Source organism: Oryza glaberrima, chromosome 1 (genome assembly GCF_000147395.1).
Source record: "Oryza glaberrima chromosome 1, OglaRS2, whole genome shotgun sequence".
NCBI lineage: Eukaryota > Viridiplantae > Streptophyta > Magnoliopsida > Poales > Poaceae > Oryza > Oryza glaberrima.
In genome coordinates, this window is record NC_068326.1 from 19,834,677 (window position 1) to 19,856,766 (window position 22,090).

The 22,090-nt window shown below is 39.1% G+C and overlaps 1 protein-coding gene across 2 annotated transcripts; it reads right to left on the reverse strand.

Moving 5' to 3' along the window:
- Positions 1–1,415: 1,415 nt before the first annotated feature.
- LOC127760916 (IQ domain-containing protein IQM1-like) lies at positions 1,416–4,601 on the reverse strand. 2 transcript variants are annotated; one of them, XM_052285202.1, is made up of 7 exons: positions 4,329–4,601; positions 3,273–3,992; positions 3,077–3,165; positions 2,881–2,968; positions 2,645–2,782; positions 2,338–2,532; positions 1,416–2,245 (listed from the first exon to the last, which is right to left on the reverse strand). In XM_052285202.1, exons 1-7 carry the CDS (start codon positions 4,449–4,451, stop codon positions 1,718–1,720), a joined length of 1,881 nt encoding a protein of 626 aa, XP_052141162.1. In that variant the 5' UTR covers positions 4,452–4,601; the 3' UTR covers positions 1,416–1,717. The 2 variants fall into 2 exon arrangements, with proteins under 2 accessions (XP_052141162.1, XP_052141212.1); XM_052285252.1 differs by having other exon boundaries at positions 3,273–3,997; positions 4,329–4,447.
- Positions 4,602–22,090: the final 17,489 nt, after the last annotated feature.

Consider the following 22,090-nt stretch of genomic DNA (forward strand, 5'->3'; position numbering starts at 1 on the left):
ATGTTCTCACAAAAAGAAAAGAAAATACTATGAATTTGGAAATTTGAAATACAGTAAAAAAAAAAAGCATCCTTTTTGCGTTCAACCCTAGTGGGCTGTTCGGTTCAGATGGGCTGGCTGCATAGCCGCAGCGCTGCAACCCTCCTAGCCTAATTTTGCTTGCTGACTCTTGTAGCTGCAGTGCAGCTGTTGCCATAGCTAATTGTTTTGAACGCACCCATATTTGCAAACCAAATAAGGGAAATTAAAGCTTCAAAAGAACACAGTTTAGCCTTCTTGGACGAAATGAGTGTAGTTTTAACTCATTGGGTTCATGTGATGAATCTGTCCATCAGGGTTCAAGTTTTAGACTTGGTACGGATGCTCGTATTTAAGGCCAATTTATTGCGTTTCTCAAAAGGAAAATAATTTAGTCTCGTTGGTACGCACGATAGAAAAAACACACAAGAACAGAAAAAACGCAAGAATGAAAGTAGTATGTGTTTTTTTTTCAATTCTACAGGGATCATAAACATAGAGAAGTTGAAGAGCAGCCTTTGATTGAAACCAAGATAAAAAAAAATTGAACAAACAAAGTTCCCAAAGAGATATGATCTCTTGCTTCTTTTTTACATGGAATTGGACCATAGGAATACAATCACATGAATATTTCCTACCTTTTCTTAAGAACCAAAGGAGCATATAGGGAAAACAATCCTTAGAAAATTAAATCTCAAAAAATACTTTGCCAATCCTCCATTTCAAAGGGCCCTTTAAGTTTTTCCTCTACAAAGAAAGTCAACAAAGATATATTTGGGAGCCTATTTGGTCAGAGTCATCAATAGTAGGCTTCAGGACTTTTGAAAACGATAAATTCTAGTACTGAACAGCATCTTACGCAGATACCTGGAATTGGGGCGCAGGATTGGAATTTCAGAAATATCATGCAATCATGCTCTAATGATCAAATGCAACTAGAACAAGTTAATACTTGAAAATCCTCATGATATTCAAGTATATCTTGATATCCCCCCTTTGGAAAAGTCAAATACAGCTCAACATCATCTCCTCGCTGCAGTGTTTCTATTCAAGAAGTAAAAGGGTCAACTACTGAAAAAGAAAGCAAGGAAAAGGTAAGAAACTTGCAAACTTGGCGTCCATTTCTCCTGCGCGTCCAAGATTTTCAGCTGGCACAATAGAAATTGACCTGCAAGAATTGGCCTTTTCTCCTTTTTGTTATATGAGTTCATTCATAATTTCTCATCTTGAACTTCAGTGCCAACCCATTGTGTTAGTTTGAGACTAAAATTTATATTCACGCAAAGATGCTGAAAATTTGTTGTGTTAGTATTGGCGAACTGGCGCTCTCATTCATACAGCATCATGGCATATTGGCATGCATAGTTTGAACACAATATTTACTTCACAGACGAATCTGAGCAAAATAATCTCTTTTATTTCAAAAAAATCCAGTTACATTCTGTACTTGAAAGTTTGCGAATCCAGGCTATACAGCTCGTTGTTTACACCGTGCCCTGGATTCACCTCAGGTCAAAGAGGATGAACATACTAAAGAATGGCAGCACACTTATGAACAAACAAAACAAACGACAAAAATGGTGTCATCTCTGATCTAAGCTACAACTAACTAAAAAATTTTGCTGTTATAGCTTCCATAACAGCACTATTGATATCATGAGACCGCTGCATGAACAATGCCATGGCATGATCACTTGATTCACTTCCCAAGCTTTGGGAGTGTGAGAGACACTGACGGTGTCTGAAACCCCATGAACTGATCCCTTGGTGACCTCCTGATCTCCGGGCTCGGGATCGGGAGCTTGCAACCGGTAGGCGTCGGGAGACCCATGTAGTGCAGCCTAGGTGACAGCCTGATCTTCAGGCTTGGCCGAGGAGACGGTATCGGCAGCCTGTTTGTAGTAGGAGAGGGCACCACTCTTGGTGAAAGATTGACATGCTCAAGAGCCATGCTCTGTAGATCAGCCGGGTAGTCCCGGACACAGCCAATGCGAGCGCCATTCGCGGTTGCCCATTTGAAGGATGGGCGGCTGGCCATGATCGGTGCCACCTCGGTGTCCTCGCTGTTTTTGACAACCGCTTCCTTCACTATGTCTACCTCAGGCAGCTCAATTTGTGAGCTGTCCATGATCTCATCATGTGTGGGTTCAGTAGGCTTCTCAGCTTCCTCTGGTTTCTCCTCTGTCTTCTTGAATGACGGGAATTCATCGTCATCGACCGAACATCTCTGCAAAATCGCATTGGAAATGTTTCATCAGATATCATCCCTGAAGACGTTTTGTTTTGAGACAAGCAAAAGTTGTTTGGTGCTGAATTTACCTTGACATCGGCAAGATCAACACTGTTCTCCTCCAAGAAGCTGATGAACTCTCTGAAGTTCTCTTCTGTTGGGAGGTAGTGACCGCTGTATGGCCATATCGCCTGAAGAACACCATCTTTGGCAACCAATCTTCCAGCAGCCGTTGTAGCTGCCCCAGCTAGGAAACTTGAGTGCTGAAATTTACCCTTCTTCTTCTGCACAGAGGATTAAATTAAACGCAGTTAGAATCGATTCATCGTAACACAAGAATGCGCTATGCGGAACCCGCAAAATAAAACAGAACGGATACTACATTCCAATTATTACCTGTCCAACATACAATGATCTTGTTGTGCTCAACACAAATATCCACTTGGAATCTTCAGTGGTGTTCACAAGAACTCCACTCTTCCTGTACATCAGCTTCCCACCCTCCACAACAACTTCAAAAGCTTCCCTCTCGTTCTGAAACAGAAACAATATATTCAGATTTGTCAGGCAACTGCAAAAGGTTTCAGATTCGGAGATCTTCAGAGAAGGAAAAGGATGCTGAAGGCACGTACTGGTCCAAGGTACATGATCAGCTGTGAATAAAGCTTGCTTCTCGGGCACTTTTGGTGATGCATGTCTCTCCCAGCTCCTACATCCAGCCTGAAAAACCCAAAGAAAACAACATTAACCACTGACTACAACCAATGTGAACCTTTGTCAGATGAACTGAACATTAGTTTCAGATGTCTACTACTCCTAACTACTTACCAGTAAAAGAATGGCTCAGTGCTCGAGCTCGCAGACCAGATGTCGTAGTACAGATGCAAGTTGTGGCCGTAGCGGTGGCGCGGGTCGATCTGAAGTAGCAGCAAAAAAAGATTTTGAGCAGATTAGTGATGAGTTCTTCATGATTTCAAACAAGAGCAAAGAGGTGAGATCGATAATTCCAGGAAGAGGGGCTTACAGCTTCGAGCCAGTGCTGGAGCGCGAGCTTCTGGGCTTTCTCGTTCTTGGAGAGGCCCTTGCCGACCTTGGCGATGCGCTTGCCGGCCCTGGACCAGCGGGACGCCGCGGTCTCCTGCTTGGCCTCGTCGAAGAAGGAGATGGACTTGATGTTGAGGCAGGCGGAGTCGTAGGCCTTCCACCACAGCTCCTCCACGACAATGGCGCAGTCGGCGAGGTTCCGCCGGGTGCGGTGCCCCTTGAACAGCTTCTGCACCTTGGTCGCCGCCTGGTCCAGCTCCGACCGCGGCTTCGGCGAGATGAACTCGATCAGCGCGGCCTGCGCAGGCGACGTCGCGGCGTCGCCCTGCTTGGCTTTGGGGCTCTGCTGCAGCAGCAGGATCCCCGGCCGCGCGCCGTTGATGCACCGGCTGGCCGCCTCATCGTGCGGCGGCGGAGCGGCGACGGCGGCCTCCTCGGCGGCAGTGGGCTCCCAGTTCTTGAAGCTGAGAGACCTCTCGAGGACGCCGGCGCCGGTGGCCATGGGCTTGGAGGAGGAGGGGAGCTTCCTGCAGGCGAGGAGCCTGGTGGAGGAGGGCGACCTCACCGGCGGCGAGCAGGCATCCCTGGGGCTGTGTGGCTTCGGGGAGGAGAGGAGGAAGCTTCTCTCTGTGTTGAGTGGCCGCAGAGTCATCGGCTTCAAGAAGACGAAGACGACGTCTACTTGTTGTTCCCTTCCCAACTGCTCTGCAAAATCATGGACCAAAAATAAGATAAGCTTTGGAAGTTGGAACGAAATCCATCTCAGAATCAGATTTGTACTGGCAGATAGCAACCATTTGGTTGAACTGACTAGATATCAAAATATATATAAAAACCGATTTTTATTCATGGGGAGTCAACAGGTAGACGGTAGACCATTGGTGGCCTATCCCAAGAAAACATTTTGTTTTCCTTGAAACAATTATCGAGAGGAAGTAAAAACGGCAGGCCTAATTTGAACCTTGATGCAGAGAGTTGAAGAAGAAGAAGAAGAAAGAAGAAGGGAGCAACGAGCTACTGCTGTACTAGTGCATACCGGCTGAGCTCGGCGGCGGCGATGAATGGAGGAAGATGATGAAGGAGAAGGCGGTGAGCTTGTTGGGTGAGGAATGGAGCTGGGCAGTTGGTGATTGGGAGGCAGCGTGGTTGGCTCGCCCATATATAGGAGGAGGAGGAAGGATAGATGGATGGATGGATGGATGGATGGATCACTCGGTTGTTGTGCGGCGACTACTAGTGATGACTGACTGCATCAGCGTAGGAGCAGGGGCGAGGGAGAGCACAAGTCCAAATTGGGGAGGCGAGAGTGGGGAAGGAAGGAGACGGACTGACCGGTCGTCGCTCGCGCGCGCGGAGGGGAGCTTGACGAGACGATGCTTCCTTCCGCGTATACGTCGACGCGGCTGGCTGGCCATGCCTATGCCTATGCCTATGCCTCGGTTTTCCTGTCTCGCTCTCGCGCGGTTTCGTTTGTACTCTTCCGGCGAGGTGACGACTGACGACTAAAATTTTCCTTTCACCTCCACGAGTTTTCTTTTCTTTTCGCCTCTTCTTTTCTTTCTCTTTTTTTTTGGTTTAAAGGAGAATTGAATTGCAATTCGGTCCTTCTCGTGTCACCATTAATCAATTATTACTATTACGCAACAGACTCACTGGGCGAGCTAGTACAGCTAGGGAGTGTCCAGGAACCCGTTAAAAAATTTTTTACCTATAATTTATCTATTTTCACTATATATATACCATATCAGTATAAATTTAGACACCCGTATCAAGCTAAATTTGATTTAAATCAGAGTAAAACAAGCGAGTGGAACCCTCTTTTATTTTATTCTAGCTCCGCCCCAGTTTTAGCAAATCTCTTCGTTCTTCTTCTGTCGCTAAATGTAGTTGTGTTTATATTCATAGAAAATGTAACTATATTTAAAACTGAGGATTGTATAGTACCTTAGTAAAAGGGTTTTTGAAAATATTAATTATATACTTTGAACAAGCCGATCTCAAGCGAGCTTCACTGTTTAGGGCTCGAGCTCAACACAAACTCGAGCAATCTCAAACGGAGCATGCGTAACCTCTGAGCTTTCACGCGTGTTCGGCTCGAGCTTGATTATTGAGCTGGCCTTGTAAGTTGTAATCAGTGTAACACAAGAACAAGGATAAGGACATCTCTTGCAAAAACTGGATAATCTCATTGACAAAAGAGAAGAACAAGAATAACATGCTAAAACAAAGGATGATGTCAACACATGTTAATTTATCATGTGGATACATATAAATGACATATTTCATCCACTAATTAATTAAATAAAAATTTATATGTATTCTGGCTTGTTTGGAGCTCAAGCTGCCGTGAGCCTCAAGCTCTTTTTTACACCCTAGTAGTATTATGTAACTCTATTTGTCCAGTAGCTACTAGCACCATATACACTTCTCATTAAAAAAAAGAGAGAGAGAGACAGTCCTAACTATGAAAGCTAGGATTTGATTTTTATTTTTTGACGAAGGGAGCGTTTTGGAATATACTACGTGTAAAGAGGGTCAGTATGCAATAAGGGTATCTAAGCAGGGTCCTGAGTGAAACAAATGCTCTTTCTTTAATTAGATATATCCGTACTAAAGGACAGGAAGGCAGGGACAATTGGAGCAGACAGGGACAAATAAACGATTCATTTGCCTTTACTAAACGCGGTAGAATTTTCTATAGTTACTCCTACCTCTTGTTTTCTACCGCCTGATGTGCTTGCTGCTGCCGCTGACTCCCTTCTTCCACTTGTGGTAGATGGCTTCTGGTAAACGAGTTGATACTACTACTACTGCTGCGGCTGCATGGAAAAGCTCTAATACTGTTTGCTGGGGCTCAGTAATTCCAAACTGTACTTGGGTGTGTTTAATTCACGTTAAAATTGAAAGTTTTATTGAAATTGAAACGATGTTATGAAAAAATTAGAAGTTTATGTGTGTAGGAAAATTTTAATGTGATGGAAAAATTGAAAGTTTGAAGAAAAAGTTTGTAACTAAACAAGGCCGAAGTGCCTTGTAAATTCAGGATTTTGCTTTTCATGCGCTTTTTTAAAATTCCTGTGGTAGGTTTTGGTTTTTAAGGTTCAATGGAAAAATTGTTTTGCTTGGATTTATTTTCGTAAAAGCTTTCAAATTCAAGATAAGCCATACATGCAAGGACTTGTGGAACGAAACGAAAACAATGGCACCTATTAGTTGTAATCATTATACACTAGATGTGTCTTTTGATTTCACAAATTGTTGGTCAAAATCCACAAAAATTGACTCTTTTAAAATTGAAAATACACTCTATAAAAATCTAATGCAATGAACAACACTAGATATAATGGGCTCAAAATTCATTTGTCAACCAAGCAAACTCAAAAGCTCAACAAAAAGTCCCAAGTGCTCTTTGTACTACCAAAATCCACATTCACTAAAAAAAATATGTATACAGAAACTATATAGCAGTATGCAGGTGCAGATATGCTTTGAATATTCCCTCTGTTCCTACTACTAAATTTTACACAAGTATCCATTTGCTAATATTCATTAATCCTGTTATAATTTTGACCAATAATAAATTTTAGATGGTTTAAGTTATGACGAATGATAGATTAGTGTTTATGTTTAGGATGTAATAGTACGGAAATTTTTTTTAAGCATTTATAATTTTTATGATACAAGTCTAATGATAAGTTTAAATATACTCTAAAATAATACTCCCTCTGTCCCATTTTCAGTGCAGCCATAAGTTTCCGTGTCTAACGTTTGACCGTCCGTCTTATTTGAAAAATTTATGAAATTTTAAAAAAAATTAAGTCACACATGAAGTACTCTTTATATTTTATTATCAAATAACAATGAAAATAGTAATAATAAAAATTTTTAAAATAAGACAGACGGTAAAAGTTGAACACTGAAACCCACAACTGCGCTGAGTAGGAGTAGTACATGATGACAAGTGTTAATAGTAGGTCTGAGGCTCTGAGCTGAGTAGGAGTAAATTCGGTACTCCCTCCATCCCGAAAAAACGAATCTACTACTAAATGTAACATGTGACATATTCTAGTACATTGAATCTGGATAGAGTATGTCCAAATTTATTGTACTAGGATGTATCATATCCAATACTAAATTTAAATTGGTTTTGTATGGGACGGAAGAGTAGGTCTGGGCCAGCAATCTTATCATCTGTGGTGTTCTTTTTTTTTTCTTTTTTTTTGTGGTGTGAGAAGATCCTCCTGATATGACACTTTTTTTTTTGGACATTTCCTGATATGACACTGACGTAGCATTTATGGACCGTCAAAGAAGCCTCATGGTACACAGTTGTTTCGGGTGGTTTTTCTCACTGCTCAGGAGCAGAACCAGCTCAACGACGGAGACCGTTTCAACCGTAAAAATAATTTGGAGTAACTCAACGATGGAGACACTTGCGTTGTTCTGATGCATGCGTCGACCGCCCCCGTCCGTAGAGCTCACTGTCCATGAGAAAAACTGCCGTCCGTTTTACGGCGCTACAACGCTTCAAGAATTCTATAAAATTATCGTACAAATCAATTTATCTTTCTCACGAGTACTGCTCCCTCACACTCTTATTTTTAAGAAAACCAAACTCAAAAATTTTTTACGAATAATCATCCTAACCATATCTGTACTAAATATTATGTATAATATTATGTATGTTATACATCGTCAGATTTATATTTTAAAATAATTTTGTATCATATTCGTTAGAAACATAATATGAAATAAATTAACAGTCTTCAGGGCTGCTCGACAGACTGGGTTGTGACTACGGCTGCGCAACAACCAGCTGCTGTAGCCCGCCGTTGCTTTGCTACCTTCAGTGTTATTGCCGTCGACATCCGGAGATCCTTCTCTGTTCGAAAATAGGCCTTTATAATATATGAACTTGAGATTAAAAATTTTATTGATAGGAGAATACAAAGACATGTTAAGAGTTAAACTTTAAAGGTAACACCAATATATTTGTAATAAAAAAACATTTGCATGTGTTTTACATTATTTTAGAAAATTTAATTGTGAAGCACATAGTACACACTAAATGCTATTATATCAACTAGAAGCCCACGTGTTACGTGGGCATATATGATAGATTTCATTTATAAAACTTTAATAGACGGGATATCAACAGGATGATACCCACCATGAAAACCACTATTTCTCTATAAATTTTCTTCATCGCATTGCTTAGATAACTTTTCCAAACTATTTTTTAGCTTTCAAAATAGTAATATTTAACACATCCCTATAAAAAACTATATATGATCTCTTCAGTATAGAGTTATATTTAGTTTGTTTAGAAAACGTGTCTAACTTAAAAGTAAGGTGTTTCTTATTTAGTTGAATGTTTAGTGGCTTTTTTAACAAATCCTATTAAACTATTATCATTAATAAATGTGTTTCATTTCTAGAACCAAGTTAGTCACCTTTTTGGTTGGTTCAGATTGGTGCAAGTTATTACATACTTACATATAAATTAACAAAGACATCTTTTGTAAGAAAGTAAGAACTAATTTTTTTTACAAACTTATTAGATTCTATCCAAATAATTTGATTTAGTCCTTTTGCCATTTTACTTTAGCATTATAGATCTAATTTAATTATTATGCAGTTATATACAACGATAAAATCTATATCATTATTAATTTTTCATAAGTTCATAATTATTTGAATGTCACGGTAAAGTTAGAAAATATAACCCCCAAAGTGACATATGAAAATTTAAATTACAGTGAACATTGTTTTCTAAATGTAAAACAATCTAAAGAGATAAATGGATCGTGTGATTTCGGGAGATGAATTTTTTTCTTTAAGATAATTATAGGGTGTTACGATTTCAAGTATAAACTTATCCATAATAATGACATACTTATGGTAAATATGGTTTTTAACTGTAAAATTATTAATCATAAATAATCTAGCAACATAGGCCGATCATGATTAGATACTATAAATCTAACAACATAAGCATATAAGATTAGATGTATGATTTAAATGCTTTCGAATGTGTTCGTAGGGATAGAGTATACGTATGTGTATTCGTAGGGGATGAGTATGCACGCGTTGTGAGTGTTTGGTTTTGTTATGTGTCTTTTAAGAAAATACTATAGTTACTCATAGGGATAGAGTATACGTATGTGCATTAGTAGGAGATGAGTATGCGTGCGTTGTGAGTGTTTGGTTTTGTTATGTGTTTCTAAAGAAATAGTTGCTTAAATGTTTTTATATAAATTTTGCTTTGTAACTAATAGAAGGAAAATAAGAGATATAATAGAATGAAGAGAAAAGAATAGGAAAAGGAGATGGTACGGTCTACGGTGTACGTACGTATACGCACGTCACACAAATGGGTGGGGTCCAGATTGAAGGTAGATTAGTATTTCCTATCTTTGTAATCTAACGACGTAAAAGAATGGTCTTGGTCACCAGTTTAAATGAAAACCGATGGTTAGATGTTATTTTTATCACGTGGCAGCTTAGACGTATTTGTAGGGTGACACATGACGCTATAGGAGTGTTTGTAGGAAGTTTAATGGATTTTTAGTATATAATAATAGATATTACGAGCGACAAGAGAAAAAAAAATGGAGCAAGTAGTTGCGTCATCAAATAATGCAAATTAATATTTGCTGCCAAGAGATAAATGAGAAGATCAGATCGTCAACTCAATTAGTGTGCAGCAGCCACACATTCGATTACGATGTAAGCATTAATGATGGTGATAGAAACATGCCAGCCGCCTCTTAATATTATCATCTACTTGCATTTGACTTTCTTTTGTTATGCATATTGCACCAATTGTGAGAGATTTGTACGAACTGAATGATTGAAAGCTACAAGGAACAGCCAACAGGATGAGCAAAATGCAGTGTACGATCCAATACGGAGTGGCGTGTTTATACAAGATGTGACTAGGCTATTTGGTTTGACACTGCCTTTTTCTCTCGATGTTTGACTTTTTATTTCTCAAAGTTTGGTACCTTAATTTCCAACTTTAATTTTATTGTTAATGTTTGTCCAAACGTAGGTTTCTAAAATTTGGTATAGCATGCTAAATACTGATAAAGTTTTGGTGGTAAATTATACTATTTAGCATCATACTACTAGTAAATAGTTCTGCATGCTAATTAATTTGCATGACAAAAGGGTCATTTATTGGAGCTGGAAGCTTAGAATTAATCATCACAAAAAGACCATGATCGAATCATGATCCTAATCATATTGGAGATTTTTGTAGTGTGCATCAGCTATATGCCTGTATATCTGCAATCATTGCTTTATGATAAGACTATATTCTGCTGGAGACAAAAAAAAAAGAGCGAATAGGCCGACGACACAGTACCTGAAAATTTTATTGTTTTCGAGCATTTGCTATCAGCTATAAATATGAAAATTGCACGGCAACTTGCCATGATCGACGACGACCACTTGTGAGCAACTTGACATATTATTTTTTACCTACTTGTTACTACTAATTAATTAACTGCTCTGGCAGTGACTCGCGACATATATGTCGGCATGTTGAGCCCGACCAAAATTACCAAAAAAAAAAAAGGAAAAAAGCAGTACTAATCTCCAATCAAAATCCACTGGCAACAGAGTTTGCAAAAAACCGTGCGAATCGGAGCAAAAATTGAACAGGTTAATTAACGGACTTGACCGTCCAATTAAATCTTTGCCCCATTTCTGAATTCTGATGAGTCACCTTTCTCTTCATCATCGTCGACATGCCCTTTTTCTCTCTCTGAACATATCTTCGTACGCGTAGAGCTGGTGTTAACTTTTTGGAAAGGGAAGAAACATTCCTGAACCAAACAGAACAACTTTCTGAAAAGATTTTCCTGAACCAAACGCAAACCTTTTTGAAACCGTCCTCCTGGTCGATCGATTTCAGCAGACCCAATCCAAAACTGATCGCATGCGCACTGAGTTCATTTAAGTTCTGCAGAAATCGAATTGATCGATCAACCGTCAATTAATCAGGTTTCCAGTCAACGTGGAAAATAAACTGGAAATCTTTAGGAAATCTGGGGTCGCCGGCAATGTTAGTGGCGAGACTCAAATTAACTTTATAGCGAAATGGCATTTAGTTCGATTCGTCAAGTCAAAATCACGCACGTATAGGATAGCTTGGCTGGCGACCATCCATGCAATGCCTGAGATGAAAAGGAGTTCGATTTATTGTGTCGTACTGTTTACTCCACTATCTTTACGTAATCTGCATGACAAGCACCTAGCTAGGCATGCAGAGAAGCACTGAAGCCGGCTAATTTCCTCGAAGGAGGCATTTTGTGCTCTCGATCAACTTACGGCTTGGTGGGGTTCGAATCTTATGGAGATAAATATGAAGATGAAGATTAAGTTTTTTATATAAAATAAGATGGTATTAACGTATGGTTGATTGAGTTTTAATTATTACAAATCTAAAAAATAGATTAATATGATATTTTAGAGCAACTTTCATATAGAAAGTTTTCGCACGAAACGTATTATTTAGTTATTTGAAAAACGTGCCAAAAAATCTTAATCTTCATCCAACTCTTGTTGGAGAAAAGAACGGGAGTGTGCTTATTCCTACTTATTGAAGTTGGTTTTACCTATGAAGGAAGTATGAATATCCAGCATAGTTAATCATGTTTCAGAAATATTTCTGTATAGAACCTTAGAAGTATAGTAGTACTATATTGTCGAAATGCATAACATGTAACCATACAGTTTTCTTTATGATACTATCTATCTTGATCAAACTTGGAGGATTTGGCTAGTTTTCTTTAGATAGTTTTCATCTAATTTTCTATCTTTTTTTCTACAAATGAAAGGGACCTAAAACATTCTCGGTCAATATTATCGAGTACTCCTACTTGTTTGTGCCGAGGAGGAAGATGCAGGGTACTTCACTACTTTGGTGTTTTTGGAATTGACCTGTAGAATGCAGAGCAGCAAATGCTGGCTGGCTGCTGGACGATCTGGAGCACCGTGTTGAGTGAGATGCAGCGACTGCAATTTTCTACTTCCCGTCCAAATTTGGACTTCTTCGATTATTTTGGAATCAATGCAGTTATTCTATAATTTGAGCCAGGAAGTTTCAGGGAATGTTTCTGCATACGCACAAAAATTCAAAAGTACATTTTATTCCTATAAACTATTTTTGCCACAACATTTTTGATTTGTTGTACTACCCTAAACTTCGCTCAACAAACTCTATATACCTTTATTCAAACCCTGATTCTAAGAGGCACCGAAATATAATTTCCTCATGAAAAAAGGGCGAAGCCTGTTTTGTCCGTAAACTCTACTCAGTCCATTTTACACCTGGCCTAAACATAAATTCAGTTCTCTTTTACCTCTTATTTTTAACCAACCGTTACAGGATGTGTTAATTTCATTGAATATAGTAGTAGTAAAAGTTACATATACAAGTATGAAAGAACTATAAAAAGGGACAACTCCTAAGATATTAAGTTCACGAGGTGTTTTGCTCATGCCTAAGCCCAAATTTTGGCTTCGATTGTCTTTCGGAGGGACCTTTTTTTTTTCTATCGGAGATTGCATAGACTTTTGACGCCACGTTTCTTGGACTTCTTCCTTGCATCCATGCTGAGTTTCAAAAGAGAATAGTTTTCCCATCTCCAGTTGTTATTGCTGTCGTTGCCGTAAAGAGTAGTTTTTCGGATTTGTCACGTATCCAGCCCTACTTATGTCTTTTTCGGTGCCTTCCACTGGTGCGCTATAGCCATCTTACCCTTAGCGCTCTCGAGAACTTTTTCAGGTTAAGCACCCCAGCCCTCTATAAGCTATTGGTATACAAGTTCTTGTTCAGTTGACTTTACATTTTTCGCTCATGATGTTATCAGCTCTTGTCCAGAGGAACCGTTTGTTTGCCAAGCACTTCTTTTGACAGAATTGTTTGAGCCCGAAATGCTTTGTTTGAGAGAGTTTATCGTTGGGTTATAGGACAATTACCCACTATCAATTGTTTATACACACTACCTCTTTTGAGTATTTTTCTTGTTTCCAAAAACAAAATTGGTGCTATGTATGCAGTTTTTTATGAGCTAAAAGATTCCCTTCGAATCATGTATATATCACATCTGGTATGATGAGACAATATATATATATAGTAGAAGGATATAATTTCTATAGGACCATAATGGGACATCACTTATAACATGTTAAGAAACCACAGACTACGTACTCATATAAGATAAAGACATACCAAGTATATATTTCTTCACAAATCCTACATGATGGATTGTTTTTTTAAAAAAACTGTAACACAGTCTATTGAGCCCTATGATAACAGTTCTGGGATGAACCCAGATTACAGATTTATAGCACCGCTCCTACAACAACATTATAACTTATATCACATAAAGACACTTGACTTAACACATCAAAAGACCACATAAGCAAACCAACAGCGAGAACAAACGTCCAAAAAGACTGAGAAAGAAGGTTAAAAGCTCTCCTGAAGGTGAATCTGCTAAAAGGAAGCAGATCGTAGCAACTGATGCACTTGACGGTGGTCAGTGGCATTGCCACGCCAATTACATTCAGGGTTCTCTTCTGGTAACATGCAACTTACCAAGTAGCATATGGGTGACCACCCAGCTGGCCTTAGACTTGCACAAAATGAGGATTATAGTTGTTGAGTCGTAGATTTAGCTATTGTATCGTAGGGGCTAAAGCAATCTTCTATTAATTTATTAAAAGAATAGAAAAAAAAAGCCTCCACGTTCGTTCTCATGGTCTAGGAATTCTCATATTAATCGGAGAAAAAGAAAAATAGAGTCTATATATAAATACAATCTATCTATTAACTTATTAAAAGAAATAGAAAAAGAATCCTCTATGTTTGCTCTCATGGCCTAGAAATTCTCATATTAATCGGAGAAAAAGGAAAAACAGAGTCTATATAGAAATACGATTTAGAAATAACTAAAATTCAGAATTAAAAGTAAGGAATGTAGGAAGAAAAGACTAGAGTCCATACAGACATACAATAGAACTAACGTAAATTCGGAATTAAAAATAGTAAAGTTCATATAAAAATACAATTTAGAAATAACGAAAATTTAAAATTTTAAAAAATAAGGAATATTGGAAGAAGAATATAGAGTACATATAGAAATACAATTTAAAAATAACTGAAATTCGAAATTAAAAAAAAGAAATATTAAAAGATAAGTTTAGAGCCATATATAAATACAATTTAGAAATAATAAAAATTAAAATAAGGAATATTGGAAGAAGATTATAGATTTCATGTAGGAATACAACATACAAATAACTAAAATTATAAATTAAAAAAATATAAATGCTATTTATATGAAAGAAACATAAGAATGCTAGCCACGCTATTTGCGTGGACAACCATGCTCAGGGGCGGTACCACCCATTAGGCGGGGTTGGGTGGCCGGCCCAGCTATGGCTCGTGCCGCCCCAACCCTCCATATCCTTCTTGGGCCGCCTACCACCACATCCAATTCACAGTTGGCTCATAAATAAACAGCCCAAGTGTCCAATTTTAATCATGCGTATGTGATGCTTTCCAGAGTCAATTCCTCGACACTGAACACCCCCGTCCCCTACTATAGTTAGGTGCCTAATTTTTTTCTCTCTCTCCATTCTAAGCAAAATAATAATCATCTTATTCTGGGTATGCAATATCTTCTCATATATTTATTTTTTAATAGATATCTATCAACCATACTTTATGAATTGACTCATATTTGTAAATTGATATGTTTACTAGTATCTTTTTATGTATGATGAATTATGTATGGCGCAGAAATTATTACTTTATTTTAATATCATTTTTTTTGTTTGCCTTAATTTATTGATTATACTATATGTTTATATGATTACAACGTAAATATGGTATTTTTTGCGTTTAGTTGTTTTTATTGAGACGAGCATCTTCACTCCATCTTTATTTTAATCCTGCGTCCGCTACTGACCATGCTAGTTATTACTGTAGTTTGAAATTGATGAAGGAAAAGGGATCGAAGATGGGGATATTTTACTGTAGCGCTAGAGGGATAGAGTAGCTTGGCGAGGCAACCAGCCGCTGCTTTGTTTTCTAGCCGAAACGGGCGCACCTGCCGTGTGGCGCCGTATCTCGTGTGAATTAAAGAGCGAGGGAGCAAGCTAGGTAGGGCTGTGTTTATATCAGGCGGGGCAAAGTTTTGACCTGTCATATCGAATATGTCATCACATATTTGAAGTATTAAATATAGATTAATAACACCCTGAAAAAAATAGATTAATAACGAAACAAATTACAGACTCCGTTTGTAAAGTGCGAGGCAAATTTATTAAGCCTAATTAATTCATCATTAGCAAATGTTTACTGTAGCACCACATTGTCAAATCATGGAGTAATTAGGCTTAAAAAATTTATCTCGCAATTTACACGCAATTTGTGTAATTAGTTATTTTTTTCTATATATTTAATACTCCATACATGTGTTCAAACATTCGATGGATGTGACAGAGTGTAAAGCTTTTTTGTGGGAACTAAACAGGGCCTAGGTCACTCATGGATGGGAACACTACCCTCCGGTACGGAAAACGGAACAATCCATTAGCGTGTGGTTAATTAAGTATTAGTTACTTTTTTTAAAAAAAGATCAATATATTTTTTTAAAACAACTTTCGTATAAAAACTTTTTGTAAAAAGTGCATCGTTTAACAGTTTGAAAAGCGTGCGCGCGAAAAAACAAGTGAGATGGGTTGGGAACCCTGAGAAACGAACTCAGCCTGGGTGTGTTTAGTTCACGCTAAAATTGGAAGTTTGGTTGAAATTGGAACGATGTGACGGAAAAGTTGGAAGTTTACGTGTGTAGGAAAATGTTGATGTGATGGAAAAGTTGGAAGTTTGAAGAAAAAATTTAGAACTAAACAAGGCCTTAAACTATGTTCGATACCAAGAGTTCCTATCTCTCACCTCTCGTTTTCCGCGCGTACGTTTTTCAAACTACTAAACGGTGTGTTTTTTAAAAAAGTTTATATACGAAAGTTGTTTAAAAAAATTATATGGATCTTTTTTTTAAAAAAATAGCTAATACTTAATTAATTATGTGCTAATAAATCACTCTTTTTTTTTTGGCACAGTTCGTGTTGGAAACTGGCTGGTATCGAACACAGCCTAACAGTCTAACACGACGCGCGCGCGTAGACGGACGCGCGTATGCACGCGTGCCGACCTGCTTAATTTCGTTGAACGAACCGCGCGATTCATTCGATCGTCACCATGATCTGCGCCGGACGTCAAGTTATTCTACGCCCACTCTCTGCTTAACTAACTCTCTTCAAATAACTTGTGTATATAATACATACTACTAGCTCACAACTGGGAGCAGCAGATTGAGTGTATGTGGAGCTATATAGTTCTATTTTAGTTGCCAACTTGCAGTTAGCTTGTTACTTTATATTTTAATTAATATATTATCACCTGCTTTTAAACTATACGTATATATATGGACGAATTTGCACTTTAGATTGGAGATCTGACCCCTGCCGATCGATTTGGCATCTAGATCAGCTTAGTTAATCTAATCTTGCCCATGTATAGGCAGCTGTCCAATTTATTGCACATGGTGGCTTTGGTTAGCTCTCTTTGTTTGGATAAAGGCAAGTACAATAGTTCACGTGTATAAATAGAGGTTTGCTTTTATTAATTTGCTGGTGCACTGCAAGTTGTGCAGTAGATGCGATTCGGCGGTTAGGCAAGCGGTCTAGCTTGGCCGGCCGCCGGCGATGGACAAATGCATGAACCGTTTGTACCTCTAAAGGCTGTTCACTTGTTCAGCCTGTTCCGTTTTCTTCCTTGAAACCACTTTAGTCTGTGTTCTGTGATCAGTGTACCCAATCCCTCCTCTCATGTTCCACACGCACACTTTTCAAACTGCTAAACGGTATGTTTTTTGCAAAAAAATTTCTATACAAATGTTGTTTAAAAAAATCATATTGATCTATTTTTGAAAAAAATTAGCTAATACTTAATTAATCACGCGCTAATGGACCGCTCCGTTTTCCATGCACAAGAGATGGGTTCCCAACCCATAGAAACAAACACAGCCGAAATTTGCGTGGAACCTAGCTTTTTTCAGAAAAAAAATGAACGCACGAGATATAGTGCAAAGTTTCATAATTAATATAAAAAAAAACAAGATTACAACTTTGGGATATCAGAACTGGGAAGAAAAAAACAAAGCAAACGCACCACCGTCGTACATTGACACCTCCTCACATAACCCAGCAGAAGGCGCTAGTGCCAAGCCGTCCACCGGTATACCTATAGAAGGTTCGAAGATGCCCCTCCTCTCCCCCCTCCTCCCCAGACACTGACTCCACGCAAAAGATCATCGACGAGTTTTCAGTTATCTTCTCGTAGAAGGGCTAAGGAGAGCGAGAGGGCGAGAGAGAAGGAGATCCACTCGTCCCTCGCGCCAATCTGATGATGACAACCAAGAACCACCGGTGACCAAACCGAGAGAAGGCGATAAAGGCAGGGACAAGACCTCCAAGGCAAGGTTATGACACCTTAGGTGCTACTGTCGCCCGTCCATCTAGACTAGGTTTTCACCTAGATGGTCCTACCAGGGAGACGAAGGGTGGCCGCTCAATAATGCCCCAAGAGGGGCGAGGGGGAGGGGGTTGTTATGGTGTCTGATGACATTGTCGTTGCTGACTCAAGAAAACCCGAGCTAGGCTTTCACCAACGGCGCCCTCTCAACCTGTCATTGCCACTCTAGAGTTCAGCCACCCAAACAACTCTACCAACTCGCAACTCCACTGCCGACCACCCTAGACCCGCCTTCGTCAGGTCTTTTGTGCCGCCAACGCTGCCTCCCGTAGCCCATGCCACCGTCACCCACACCGGCCACCATCTCAGTCGGCAACCTCATCCTTTCATATCAACCTCACCAGCACCCGTCACATGCCGTTGCTGCCATGCCGTGAACTCCTTGCTGTCTGCGATTGCTGTCCTTTCACTACCATTGCTCCGCTACTCCAGCCAAATCCGGCATGGGGGCACCGAATCCAGTTGCAGGGGAGGTGGGGTTGAATATTTGGCCACAACGGCGTTGGTTCCACCGCCGTGCACCGCGTGTCCATCACCAGCAGCTCCCGCCGCATCACCTCCACGGGTGCACCTCGCCGACTTGTTCGTCGCGTCGTCTCTACCGGTCGCCTTGCCACCTCGATTCCCTACCATCACACCATTAGTACGTACACTACAATCACCCACCCATGTTAAAAGACATGGAGATCAGCTGTTTTTTTAGAATAGGGTAATTTTACTATTCTTGAGAAGTTGTTGGAAGATACCACAATTTTAAATTGTGTAACACTTGGTATATCTAAGGGATGCAGATTCAGTGACATTTCCCCGTAACATTCTCGGTGACATTGAGTCACTGACATGTGGGACCCACGTGGGACCCACACGTCAGTGACTCAATGTCACGGGGAATGTCACCGGAGTAATGTCACCGAATCCCAATCCATATCTAAGATACCAAATTCTTTAGTATAAAACTTTGGTATATTTTCTTATGGACCGTAAAATTTCTTCACTAAGGGTACCTACCTTGACGGTGATCCATTAATACTAGATGATAGAACATTATGAGCCAGAAAAATGTATATGTGTACAAATTGTTTTTTTAATTTGTTCTAAAGATAACTAGATGAATTATATTATCATGATCTACGTATTTTACATCACGGGCCACATTAAAACTAACCGATTAGTATAGGAGTATGAATTTAGGACTATCAAATCATGAAAAGCTGCAGGTAGGACTCCACCATATTGAGTAAATTTTGCAATTATTGATTCTGAATTTTATAAAATAGTGAAAACATGAAAAATATTATAATTGAGACCCCAAAATTAACCGGATACAACTCGGTATTATTAATTAAGAATTTTGAAATTTATTAAATCATGTCAAATCTACCAATTCGAATAGAACTTAGTTTTTATTGATTTTGAATCTTAACCTTATAAATTAATACATGAAAAAGCTAGCACTAAGACTCAACCCTAATACAACTCGATATTATTAATTTCAAATGTACCATATCAAGAAAAATCCCTTTAATTATCTAAAAAAAGACTTAGTATATAAATATTAATATAATAGCTTTGCAGTGCGCGGTTTAGAGACTAGTTTGTTGATAATCCAACATGGATTGTATTCTTTAGTTATCTCTCTGTTTTTTATTACTTGATTGAAAATTTTCTTAAAAAAATATGTTGGATTTTATTTTTCCACTTAGTTTTGAAATAGAGAGGAAAACAAACAATACAGAATAGTTAGTTGAATGGATTCAAAAAGAAAGGAGTTTCATAGCTAAGAAAATAGATGTTAGAACCGAGGTTATTTTGCAACCACGTTTATTCGAAAAGGTGCCAAATGCAACGATGATTGAGTGTTGAGCTCCAGTTTTCTTTTGGTTTCAGCCAGAACACTGTGGAAACTTTGGGGGGGGAAACCGTGCTTCTTGAATGAGAGCTTCCCGAAGTTTGATTGGAGATTACTGAAAGATTGTTCACAAATATCCTCGGTCGGTTTGAGACCCCCTATTTGAACTCCTACTTCATATTTGAAGCTTTTGGGCCTGTTTGGCATAGCTCCAGCTCCACCCCTCTTGAAGCTGGAGCACAGCCAAACAGTTTCAGCTCCACTAAAACTAGGAGTGGAGTTGGGTGGAGCTCTCTCACAAAATGTACTAGAGTTGTGGAGCTGGGTTTAGGCAGCTCCACAACTCCACTCCAGACTCAACTCCTGGAGTTATATTTAGGAGTTAGAGCTATACCAAACAGGCCCTTTGGGCATTTTCAAAAATGCATAACTTATACAAGTGCATTTCGTTCAACATTGTTTTTTTTCAATAAAATGGGAACGCGCACTCGAGTTATACTACTATATACTTCCTCCGTTTTTTAATAGATTACGCCGTTGATTTTTTCTCACATATTTGACCATTCGTCTTATTAAAAAAATTACGTAATTATAATTTATTTTGTTATGGGTTGTTTTATCACTCATGGTACTTTAAGTGTGATTTATATCTTATATATTTACATAAAAATTTTGAATAAAACAAATGGTGAAACATGTGAGAAAAAGTCAATGGCGTCATCTATTATAAGAGGTAGTATTTAGCTGTTACACGCATACACACACGTACACAAACACGTGCGACGCTAGACTTTGACTTACCGAGCTTACCCTTTTTTTTTTTTGGCAGCGACTAGCTAACTGTAGCTATATATGTCTTTCGCTAGATCTTTACCTGTGCTACACTTACGTGTTTAATAATTAATCAGTCGATTGATGCATGTCATCTAGATGAGCCAGGTGTCGATATATCCTTAATTAACGTGTACGCATTCTGGAGTAGTATGTTTGAATATTCAAGGGCTCTACCACATGCGTGCCAATATATATGTTCATTTACATGTTTAAATAAGAATTATGTTGTGCCATCTTGACCAAGTCTTGCACGCTACACGTACAACGTGTGTTAAGTCAAACTAGCTAAGAAATAGCAGAGAAAGCTAGATGTTGTGCACGTGCGAAGCTAGCTAGCAGATTAATCATGCTGATTATCTGGGAACAATCGATTTCAGAAAAAAATATTTCAATAGATCACTAGTATTAGTAAGTGGCATAAAAAAGAATTGAAAAAAAGATTGAATTTACGTGTAGATTTGGACCTAAACAGAAAGAAAGAAATGTTTTGTGAGAAAAGGGAAATAGCTGAGTGGGCTTAAAAGTCCATCAAGATTCAGCCCATCCAGCTCATTTTAGGAGGACAAATGGGGAATATGTTTTTATAGATGCCTTTCCTCGTGTTCACTCTACTCGTCTATTCGCCACAGTATCAACCTTTTTTATTTTCTGTTAGCATGTTTTTTAACTATTAAATGATGTGCTTTTAAAATAAATTTATTTTTTAAAATTTATAATAGTTAATATTTAACTAAACATGTGCTAATGAATTATCTTATTCCACTTGTCCTGAAAAATCTCCAATGGAAGAGAAACGAACGGGTGGGACCAATAAATATTTTGTATTTTAGCCCCTTCTATTGCACTAGTACTCCGAAACATTACACTCAACACCCTCAAAACTACAAAATAATATAAAATATTACTCCTCTTACCATCACCATCCTCCACCCGTAGTTGGCGCCGGCACCATGCCACCATCTCGGTGCGGAAGAAGCCAATAAGGATGGCGGTCAATGAGCTCCCCGCAGTATGGGGTAGATTGGGTCATCACCTCTCCGTCATTCCCTTCTGGCCCCTACTCCCGTCATCGATGACGACACCACCCGCCGCCACCACCCCTTCCTACCCCGCTCTGACCACACGCTCCCCGTCACCAAGTTGTGGTCTTCTCAGCTACTGCGATCTTCTTACCCATCCATCGTGGCACGACGGAGTTGTCTCGGTGACAACGCACCTCGAGCCGACGATGATATGCTTATGGCAGTTGATGTATGGTAGTCCTCTATGGCTTGGTTGCGCGAGCATATCACATATTTTGGGGATGGTGATGGATGGGGATGACCTGAAATTTCTCAGCCGCGTGAACGTTGCCCTACGCTAGGACACTTCGCTAGCAGCATGGCATCCATGCCTTCGCCAAGATACAAGTGGCTTCGTGGGAGCACGATAGTGGCCTACGTAGACGAGAATCTTCTAGCTGGATGGACACTCGTTTCTATGCATCCTCGTCATTTAT